This window comes from Nymphalis io, chromosome 8, assembly GCF_905147045.1.
Source record: "Nymphalis io chromosome 8, ilAglIoxx1.1, whole genome shotgun sequence".
Taxonomy (NCBI): Eukaryota; Metazoa; Arthropoda; class Insecta; order Lepidoptera; family Nymphalidae; genus Nymphalis; species Nymphalis io.
The window spans coordinates 4832388-4845003 of record NC_065895.1 but is presented as its reverse complement, the minus strand read 5'-3'; the positions used below and the strand labels follow the sequence as shown (position 1 = coordinate 4845003).

Sequence of the window (12616 nt, the reverse complement as noted above, 5' to 3'; positions counted from 1 at the left end):
AATATAATATTATTATTTTTTTATATATATTTGCCATAAAGGCAAATGACGAATCCACCTGAAGGTAATTGGTTATAAAATCCAAACGCGACGACGCGCGCGATGGTCGATTCAAAATGATCAACTGAAAAAAAGATAACATGATCCTACAACAAGTAAGCCAAGAGAATGTTAGTCTTACATTTTAATAGCAACTAGAATTAGTTACAGACGTGAAAGTAAACCTTTACATGGGTGAACGACACAACGTCACGTGGCAAACGGGTAATGTATCGATACACAACAATTACTTCATATTTGTTGAACTACCGCTATATTTAACAAGATAACACGGAACAATCATACTATCGTTTTGATATGCTTGTTAAATTAATATTTTATTATACATTGTACTGATTTTTTTATGTTATTTTATTGAAAATATATAAATCGGCATTTACATAATCGAAAGATTTGAATTTCAAAATTGGAACAAGCGAAATATATGTTTTGAGAATATTATTATCAATTTATACTCTTATTCCTGACCCTAATAAGTTTTTGTGATATTCGGATGTATTTACATTTTGAAAGTATTGAACCATGTATTTAGAGATTGAAAGCAGATATCTAATAATATCAAAGTCAGGTTGTCATTTATTGATTTTAGAATGCAATTTAAATTAGTAAAAAGGCATTTTAAATATAGCGTTTATGCTGTACTTTGCAATTTAACATAGCATAAGCATTAGGGTCACAGTCCTAAAAACACCAATTTAAGACGGATTATTACGTAATTCATTTTTTTTAACTGGCTACATTTTACGCTGTTTATGAACACTACGCCTTATTAATTGTGTATTAGGAGCAAGTCTCATTGTCGATTTGCCACGACACCTTTTGCCTTGACACGGGTCGTTAGATCTTGTAAACTTGAACTACGATGTAGCAATCGGATTGATATTAAGACTTGCCTAATGACATAAGGGCATGACTACACTGACTCAACACATCCTTACATTAAAAACTTTCAACACATCTCTATTATTTTACATATTGGCGTCAATTTTGAAATTATCGAATTTGCTTAATTGGTTCGTTAATTTTGAAATTGTTTAAATATCGAATTTCATTAATTGACTCATAATGTTTTGTATTTATTTTTTGAATGACAAAGGTTTTACTAGTTTTAGCCCACGGATTAGCACGCTTGTAAAGAAGGGTGGAGGGTGTTAGGATCTCTATATCCTATCTGTACCTCTAAAAATGTGGACATGAAATTTCATGAGGATCGGTTGACTAATTACGACGAGATATCGTAACAAACAAACAAACTCACTTTCTCATTTATAATATTAGTAAGGATGATTTATACGTTAAAATCTTCTATGTGCGAACAGCGCAATACAGTTTAGTTTCTAAGAGGTAGCACGCAATGCGTGAGGATAATTGTATGTTATTAGAACCTCCATAAATATTAGGTAAATATCTCTTTAATACTACGTAGAAGGTAATACTGCGCACATGTAGAAAAAAAAATATTGCAACATACTGTATATAAGTATTATAGCAATATTATATAATATATAGTATAACTTCTCATATAATTTTGTGTTGGCCCTATTTCCAATATTAAAATAATATTTCATTTTTTAAACCTAGAGTTCAATTCAACTTATTTACATTTTGGATGAAAAAAAAAATCATCTTGATTAAATTAAATTGCATGTTCTAAAATACAATTTTAGATTTTCTTAAAATATTATATATAGCATTGATGAAGTCCGTTGCAGAGGTCGTCTTTGCTTTAGGAAATAATTTTAAGAATATTTATAAAAAAAAATTAACTATTCAAAAGAATTACTTAATGTTTGTTAGACTTATTAATAAATATAAAATTATGCTGAACTTTTTAAGACACTGGTGTATTTTTGGCTGACACCGACTTTAAAAGTAACTGATTGGGATTTCTATATCTAGTGGCTAAAAGATTACCGTATAGGCCGAGTAGACCCGGGTCTAGGGTGGCAAAATTTACGGGCTGACAAAACTTAGTGAGATTTTATTTTAGTAGTCACGCCCTTCGTGAATGTCATCGTTTGGAAACTCAAAAAAATGTGTCAAGAGCACCTTTGCTGCACCAGAGATTTGAAATAAAAATCTTAAACATCATGGTACCTACCTAAAGTAACTAAATCTGTCTATCTAAAGACAAATAATTAATTTTATCATTTACAGACATTCGTTGATTTTTACTTTACTTTCTATTTTCTACATCACTAAAATTGTCGTGCTTTACGTGCCCCCTATGACGTCAGTATCTCAAGGGGCAACCAAGATATCAAATCCGCCTATAAGTGGCTGGGTTATAAAGTCACAGATTCATGGAATACGGGTTAAGTTATTAGGTTATTGTAGAAAAATTCTCAGTAGCAGCCTGTTGACTGGAATTTGGATAAGTTTACACTCCCGTGCCTCGGAATAACACGTAAAGCTCGCCCTGAGCCTGAACTCTTACTGGTCGTGTTGGATCATTTTCCATCCCTTCAGATTTTGAGCGTGGCGGAATAAAAGTACCTACACTTGTGTTTGCGAATAAATTTTTGCACCATAATATGTTCCGTGAAGGTATAATTTATATTTATTACATATATATAAACATCCTTTCAACCTTAAGACAGCGAATTGAAATTTCAATATCCTACAATAATTATAGTAGATTACTATATTATATCTTAAATATTGTTGTATTTCCTACACAAGAATAGAATAACTTTGTAGAGTACATTAGTAATGCTTTGTAATTAAAAACCCATTGTTCTCATTATTTATCATAATGATAAGAATTGTTTAGGTCGAGTAAATTTAACCATTACTAAGTCCATTCCAAGTACATCGGATAAGTCCATTTGAACTTTGATAAAGCTTTCAAATGAAATAGGCACACAAATTGTTTGCTAAAGATTATAAGCAAACATACTTAATATAATTCGTGTAAATGTGTTACTTCTAAAATTGAGTGGATTATATATAAGGTAAATACATCTTTTAAGATAGTCAGAATAAGTTTAATGTTAACAGATTCTCTTAAAACTTATAAGTAAATACGACGTTATATAATTAAATCTTGTCAATTTATAAAAAGCATAAATACATTAAAAAAAGGATGTATAAATGATGTTATCATTTATATTTAGAGTAAGATAATAATTTTACTTGATAAGTGAGAAAACTGACTATCTGAACACAAGTTCAAAAGGGCTTAAGAGGATAGGTCTATATTATAATAACATGTAATATTTATTACTTGCACGAATTAATAGCGTATACAAAAACTTTTTTCTAGAAGTTCTATTTATTTAGCAAGGTTTAAGGCAATGTAACTTCACCTAACTCAGAGTAGCGGGTAAATATAAGCTTACACTCTTTCAGATAAACACTCATCAAGCAATGAATGATCTCTTTAATAAATTAAGCCAGATCGTAAATTGTCTAAAATTTATGAATGCTGCGTTTTATCTTTAATACAACGAAGTTATTTTTGTTAAATTAACTTAGTTCTAAATGAAGAAGAACTGTTCGTATACATTAAAATATTATATCTATACGAACAGTTTTTCTACAGTTTAGATGTCAAGATTTATTATACAACGACCTTACAATTTTACGGTGACATAATATATTAAGCGCGAGTCACATCAAGTAATAAATATGGGTGTTACATTAATAGATGTACTCAATTCTATCTCATGATAGTAAGAACGTATTTTATGATTAATCTGTTTATCTGCAAGACAGACATGAATAGTGGTGTGAATTGTCGTTTCGAAGATTTCAAAGCTTATTAGATAGAGAGAGTGATTTGAATAATAAATAGTTATAAAATACTTTTATGAAAATATTTGAATTATACGAGAGATATAAGTATGCATTTAACGTAACATATGTGGTTGTACTTTTACTGTGTATTTATATATCAATAATAGCAATCGCATGTGAATCGACAATATAATATATTTATTTATTTATTTATTTGAGAAACACACAGAAAATTTAACACATAAACATTTGGTAACAAAATAAGTCTCACACAGGGATAATGCACAAAGGCACAAAGTATTAGATCTAGATCCTATGTTCAACAGCGCATTGACATTTTGAGGTATGATTTACATTTCTTAAGGCGCCAAAGAGACCGTTAAGAAACCTAATTAACCTAATTAACCTTCTCCTCAAAAGGGAGAGGAGGCCTTAGCCCAGCAGTGGGACATTAACAGGCTGTGTCTTACTGTCTTACAAAGAGACCATTTACCAGAGTATAAGCTGGTCTATTTACAGGTTTTTCTTGCTGTTATAAATTAATAAATTTAAAAAAAAATGAAAAAATGAAGGCTTTTAATAGTTTTTTGTTACATTATATTAACATATTTAATGTGTTAGGAAATCGATTTCTTCCTGGTAGTATATACTTGAAGTTATTCAATGTAATATATTTTTGGTACCACTTGACTTGAATTGAGTGGTTTAAGCAAGGTCTTTACTTATATTAATTTTATCATACTTGGACGTAAGTAAAATTATTATAAGTTTCTTTATGTGATTAAAAATGTATAGATATTTCTTTATTACCTCTTAGTATGACTATGATAGTAGACTACGCTTGCTCGTTGTATGATTATCTTATAAAGCTGCAGTTACCGAAGTCTTAAGTACAAATCTCGGATGAAAGTTAAAATGGTTTTTCTATCAAGAAATTCATGCTCAATGATACACATATAATATAATAATACGCGAGCTGGTTCTCGATGTCACCGCCTAACTGTGACATCAATTCCATTGCGAATAAAGAAATTTAGCAACTCCTTTCTTTGTCGCATGTCCAAAAAATGGAATTCCTTACCAGCTCACGTGTTCCCCTCCTCTTACAACCCGGGTTCCTTCAAACGAGGCGTGAAGAGGCATCTTGCGGGCCGGCAAGGCGAAGGCGGCTAGTGCAGAACCTTTTTCTCGTCTGTATTGGCCGTCGTCGCGTTTGGACTCTACTACCACTTACCATCAGGTGGAGTAGAGTCATTTGCCCTCCCGGCGAATATAAAAAAAAAGCTTCCATTCTGTACTTAAGAAAGTACAAAATGACGTTTTTACTTCACCTAATCTTTGTTCGTTCATATAGAATTGCCGTCCTATCGATATATGGAAGTAATGTAATTGAGCGTTAACAGGTAGTTGCACACACCATTGTGCGTTATAATAACTCAAGTACAGGGTCTTTGAGATTGTCCGTCGTGGTCTAAATGTGCTCCGGATTGTGTCTCGCTGAACATGACCTGACTATACCATGACCAGACCGTACCTATTTGTCCTTCTAGTTTTAAATTGATAGCTTCGAATGGCTGATTTCTGATAAGACTGAGTGAGTTAATGTAATTACAGCAATACGGAAGATCACAATTTAGATCCAATGGTGATGAGCAATTTAAGTACTGTGTTGCGAATGGGTAATGTGTCTTATAATACTGTTTACGAGCAATCGTGACCTTCTTAGGAAGTTCTGGAAATGAGCTTCCTATGCTCTTACCACTTACCTTCTGAGTATCCTTACTAATATTATAAATGTGAAAGTGAATTTGTTTGTTTGTTACGCAAATATTAACTACTTAATCAATCGTCATAAAATATTGTATACACATTGTCAGCTATACAGTTGCTATACAGTTTGTAGAAACATGCTGAAAGACGGCGATAATCGTAACAGCCTGTGAATGTCCCACTGCTGGGCTAAGGTGGAGGCCTAAGCCTAGGCTCTTCCTTTTTGAGGAGAAGGTTTAGAGCTTATTCCACCACGCTACTCCAATGCGGACTTGTGTAATGTGGAATACACATGTGGCAGAATTTCAGTGAAATTAGACACATGCAAGTTTCCTCACGATGTTTTCCTTCACCGTAAAGCACGAGTAATCAAATAATTAAATGTGTAAAATGTAATTGATACTATGCGATATATCTCTGACTTATTAGTTGTATATATTGTATATATTATATATAAGAAAAAAATTCAAAAAAAATAAATACACACTGCAACGCATACTTACATACTACTAAACCAATATATAACAAACACACACTTCAAATAGTAAATATAACTAAGAACAAGATCTAAATTACCTTTCAAAATCTACTAAGTTGTACAATAAATTCTTATAAAGTAATGGTAAGTACGTGACTTAGTATCTTAACGTACCTGTCTTAATAGCTTTGGAATGTCATAAATAAAATAACCAAATACGATGCAGATAACACATTCAAAGTGCATCCGACTTATATCAGCCGCTTTTTATAAATTTAAAACTAGTAAAATTATATTGCTTAGAAACTATGTGATTGTTAGAATAAAAAAAACATTATTTAAAACTAATTATATACTTTGAAATACTAACACTGGTTATGAGAAAACTGCTTGATAAATGAACTGATTCCATTCAATAGTAAGATATAATAGATTTTTTTTATTACAAGAATCCATTTAAAAACATTTCATCTTGTCATCCAAATATTTATAATCTATATCTATAACATTGTAGAAAAGAGATTTACCGTAATGGTTTAATATGTCATACAATAATAATGGGTACATTTTTACAACATTTCATGACGTTATAAAAATGTTTATCTTATAACTTAAAATTGTTAAAAAAAGGACCACCGTAATGAAAAAAAAAAACAAAAATGAATTTATTGAATGCATTGTATTATTATTTCTTTTTGGTTTTATCCAAACATATAAAGTTGAATTAAGTCATGACATACGATTAGAATAGGTACATACACTTAAGTATTTCATTGCACCAAACAAATGTAATAAATATTATATATAAACTCTAAATATATATGGTTTAACATTTGAAGATAAACTTATAATAACGAACAATTAAATACACCTAAAAATAAACGTAATATATAAACATTTACTCACACATATATAAACATACAATGTACGACGTTTAAAAATATTTATGGATTCGGATCGACGAATGTTTGATTGCAAAGCGTTTCAAAGTAAAGTTTTGGCGAAGAAAGACTTATTTGTTTCGTCCAATGATCACTCTGATTACATTTTGTACAAGTTGTAATTATTATAAACAATGTTACACGGAAATTATGTGGTTATGTAATTTAACGTTTTAAAATATTTTTTCCCTTTAAGTAATAAAAATATTCTCACGTTGAATCTAAATAAGCAAAATCAAAACGGGTCAGTACCATTTTCTTTATTGTTTGTTAACCGTATGTTATGTAGCTATTGATGAGCTTTAATGTTAACAATAAATAATTTAGAAATAAGAGTAGAAACAAAATGCTCATCTAATATTATATTAATTTCACTTATTATTAGTCCAATTTTTCGACCACTGAGCAACACTATTCTAAGGGTAGATCAAATTTGTACTTGTTTTAAGTATATTGTTCGGATAGAGTGTGACTATTTAGGATAGTTAAGCTTAAATGGTTTTTTTAGAATAGGTAGGCAGACGAGCATATGGGCCACCTGATGGTAAGTGGTCACCAACGCCCATAGACATTGGCATTGTAAGAAATGTTACCCATCGCTTACATCGCCAATGTGCCTTGTGAAATACGATGTTACGCCCCATGTGCCTGTAATTACACTGGATCACTCAAACCGAAACACAACAATACCAAGTACAGATTTTTACGGTAGATCATCTGAAGAGCAGATACCTACCCAGACGAGCTTGCACAAAGCCATACCACCAGTAAAGTGGAGTGCAGAAATATAATATTACTGCATATTATGTAATACCTTCTATTAAATGAAATAAATCATCACGTACGTTCATACTGCCAATACCAAACATTTTCATGGCCTATTTACATCGTTGAAAAATTAAAAACAACGCCTTGTAATTTGGACAATTCCTTGTTTTTTTTTAATAGCTATACCGATCAAATTTCGTAGAATTCATACGTAGAAAAATAATATTATATACTTCTATGAATGTGAAATGTTTTTTTTATTAGCAATAAATTACGATCGTACTTCGACTACTGGGCGACCACTATTAATTGCCTATTACTTATTACTGGATATCCTTTCGTTAATTATCTCATTTTTTGCGCAACATATCATCAATATGCAAATCGTATACCATACTGATTAAATACGCTGTCCGAACGTGAAAAATTAATACTATGAATGGGTACCGTGACCCTAATGAGATTAAGCGACCTTAAATAGAAACAATCTATAATATTACTAGCTACCCATCACGACTTCATACGGGTGAAATAAGAATTTTATTGAACTAGATCGCAGCTCCAATCAAAACCATGCAAGGATCAATATCGACCCAGCCGCTTAGAAAAAATTTAGTGAAACGTACAGAATAGTATTGAGGCTCCAGAAAGTTCCACACGTTACTATCGAATTACCCGCGCGACATCTTACGTTTCCACCTTGACCTGATAGAACACGTTAGCCGGGTTATAGTATGAATTTTACAAGGGTCAGAGCCTTTTTGATTTAAATTTTCAATTTCCTTTGCTTAATATATGCTAATATTGCAAAGCTGTTGTGACTGTACTTAACAAGCCGATTTGTTAATTTTTTTTTTGCGCCGGTTGGACTTTATTTAGGAAAGGTTTAATTTATTTAATGTGACGCTAGTACCTTAAATAAGCTGGTTGGTACTGGTTCTATACAAAGCTTCATCTCCTCTTTAAGATGAGGTTTAGACTTAGAAATTTCATCGTTTTGTAGTTTACTAATTTTACGTTTAGACAAGATCAATCAGCTTCTCCGTGTGACAGATTTTCATCCGACACATACAGGTTGCCTCACAAACTAAAAATAATAAAAATTAAAAATATAAATTAAGCACATGAAAAGTTATTGAAGTTTACCTAGGTTTGAAAACGTAATCTTCGGTTAAGATTCGTGTGTTCTTACCACTGAACTATGTCAGTTTATAAACAGGCAAATGAAAAATGCCAAGTAACAAATCTCGGACACAAAGAGCTAAAAACCGTTATAATAAAAACATGACATTTGGCATACTTAATAACTTTCACGTCTTTAAAAATGTAAAATACTTGAACCGCCTTCGACAGTTGATATTAAAAAAATGTTTGAGTTAATAACATTGATATTATTCGTTACATATATAAGTGAAAGGTAGTGGTCAGCTGTCGGTCAAGGCGTACTGCGCAGGTATGCTTCGGTATCATAGAATTACCTCAAAACATCATTACTTAATTATCTTGTAATTATATAATTAATAATCTGATCCACTTCGAGGCTTGTAATCAACTATTATGTGTAATTGAAGGAAGCTTGATATAAATTTGCATCAATTGTTTGATGAAACATGCTACATATATGGGAGCAGGTTTTGACTATCCCCAGGATGTTTAAGTGTGTCAAGATATGAGTAAATAATAATGTTTTAATCTAAGTACATACCATACCACGCATATCTATGCTAATTTTGATTATTTTATTTCTTAATTATAATATGTAGGCAAAATAGCAAAGCAAAAACAAGGGGCCCCCATGATGGTAAGAGGACCGCCCATAGACATTGGCGCCGTAAGAAATATTAATCATTCATCACATCGCCAATGTGCCTTGGTAACTAAGAACCTGTAGTTGCTTTGGCTCACTTATCCTTCAATATTAAGTATTGCTGTCTTTTAAGTGGGCGATACCTACCTAGATGAGGTTGCGCAAAGCCTTACCACCAAGTAGACCAATAAATTAGTCGCCTATATTTATACTTTTTAACATGTAATAAGAACACCTAATAAGAAAAAAATTGATGAAAATATGTATTTGTAAACAGAATGAATAAGAATATGTTTATTTGCATATGGTTCTGACAAATTCTATTAAACTGTGCTGTGTATAAAATTATACAATAATAATTAACAAAGGATATTATTATTACATGATAATATAAAAAATAAAAATATACAGCTTGATACTTATGAGTATTCGTTGATCATACAGAATGTATATATTACGTGATTGATGAAACTAACTAAATATTAGATGTATCTTCTAAAGTTATATAAAACGATAAAGAGCGCGGATTTTTGAAACCCTATTGAATTCACTCTTATACAATTTATAGTCATTATACAGATTAAAAATAGTTGAATCGGTATATATAAATATTATCTTTTTATTCCTTGGTCAATATACAATCATATAAGAAACACTTTTAAATACCGATGTATTTAAAAGTGTTTCTTATCCCTTTTTGCAAATAATTGTTCCGGTTTACCTTAAAAAATATCATTTTGTTTGCTTAAAAACTTAAACAAGTATTTTTTTCTCGTTATTCGTAATGACGAGTAGAGTAAATTACCTAAGTGATATTTTATGTTGGATATTTCCTTCCTTTCTTTGCTTGCTTTGCTCGTTTGCATATTTTAAGATACTATTATACCTATCTAATATTTTGGAATTGAAAATTTTGATTAAAACAAATCAATTGCTGACGAATTAACTAAAATATAACTTAAAACATCAAAAGACGAAAGGGAATTTTTTTTTGACTGCTGATTTTGCGATTCAAATCGTATCAGATTGCCTTTGATTGATTGATTGATAGTTGGTCAACTAAAATTGTCTCGTGTGAACGTTCTTTAAATGCTTTTGTCATAAAATATAAATTCATCTAAGTTTTCACTGAAATTCTGCCACCTGTGCATTCCACCAACCCGCATTGGAGCAGCGTGGTGGAATAAGTTCCAAACCTTCTCCTCAAAAAGGAGAGGAGGCCTTAGTCCAGCAGTGAGACATTCACAGGCTGTTACTGCTTGTTTTTAATAGGAGATTCATTTTAAATCGTTTTATGTCATGACATGAGTACAACGATGCCTTAAGTATACTGTTATTGATTATTATCATGCTTGCTTTAAATTAACATGCACTTATTTCTTAAAAATATTCAAATATGCGTGGCATGATTCACTGCAAAATACAACCAGATTTTGTTATGAAACGAGGACACGCACGAGGGACATGCTACGTGATTATACATACATACACATTTATAAACAAAGTATAGAACATACAAATAAGGTGATCATTATTGTTAGGTGTATTTACAATTTTACGTCCTTGTTTCTATTTCCGTCATGACATTGGCATAGCTTAATTTATCTTAAAGAGACGGAGAGTCCTCATAAGGATAGCTGAACTTTAAGATTTACTTTTATATTGTTTTTGAGAAATAAACTTTATTTATTTAAATATTCAGGATATGCGAAGGGATTGTATTAAAAGTCAGTTTTAATTAAAGTGGTATGCGATTATTCAGACTCTGGGTATATGCATCATAAGCATAGTGCCGGTAATATAATAATCATTTATTCTACCGTCAAACAAGGACATTTGTAACTATGTTTTAGTTTGACGGGTAGTTGTAAACCATCGTAATTACAAGCGCAAGGTATATAGAATCTTATAAGTTATAATATTTTAATGGTGGTAGAGCTTTGTGCAAGCTCGTCTGTTATTCATCAGATATTCTACCGCAAAACAGCAGTACTTGGTATTGTTGTGTTTCGGTTTGAAGGGTGAGTGAGCCAGTGTAATTACAGGCACAAGGGACATAACATCTTAGATCCCAAGATTGGTGGCACATTGGCGATATAAGCGATGGTTAAAATTGCTTACGATGTCTATGGGCGTTGGTGACCACTTACCAGCAGGTGGCCCATATGCTCGGCCGCCTACCTATACTATAAATAAAAATTAAAATTAAAGATTAAGTAGGTACGTATATTATTTTTAATAATACAAGAGATCATTATAACGAAAATATATTTTTTTATTTAAAATATTGTTTACTTAGTTTTTCAATTTTGCGTCTTCATATCATAATAACGCATATTTTTGCGCTTGTATACAAACATTATTTAACACAATATTTCATATTAAAACGTATTTCAGATTAAATATAATATTGAAACTTTAAACTTACACGATTATATTTAATGATACATCAAAACTTACTATTTTTCTTAATATATATCTCTTAATATGAAATTAATAAAACATATCCAATCACACGTGAATCTATCTTAATCTATATAATAAAATCCCGAGTCAAAATAACTAGGGACTTAATATATAAACATAAACTTTAAAAAATATTTTTATTTCAGATGGGTTGCAAGCTGACATTCGTGGACGATGTCCTAAATAGATCTTTCTACAAGCTCGGGTTGATAGTCGGCAAGCAGCCAGGCTACTTCATAATCATACCGGTCCTTCTCACACTGCTCATGATCACTGGCTACCAGCGAGTGCACTATGAAATGGACCCTGAATACCTGTTCTCGCCCGTCAGTGGACAAGGAAAATTGGAGAGACGGATAGTCGAAGAATATTTCAAGGTTAATTATACTCACAGGTTTAATGTGGGAAGGATAACAAGAGCAGGTGTGTATATTATGAATATATCCAATAAATTGATAATATTTTATATATCTATAAACAAGGTAGGTAGTTATCTCTAAACATTAATCGGTACTAGCATAATAATTCTGTATACGGATTTATCAACTTCGCAATTCAGCAAGTGCATGTAATTGCCGTATAGTTAAA

At 31.3% G+C, this 12616-nt stretch overlaps 1 protein-coding gene across 1 annotated transcript in view; it reads left to right on the top strand.

Annotated features, from left to right (window-relative positions):
* LOC126770285 (patched domain-containing protein 3) overlaps positions 1-12616 on the top strand; it is a 45119-nt gene that overhangs the window by 21435 nt on the left and 11068 nt on the right. The window contains exon 2 of the mRNA XM_050489613.1: positions 12175-12451. Within this exon, the coding sequence (XP_050345570.1) occupies positions 12175-12451 (277 nt within the window). The remainder of the gene's footprint in view (positions 1-12174; positions 12452-12616) is intronic.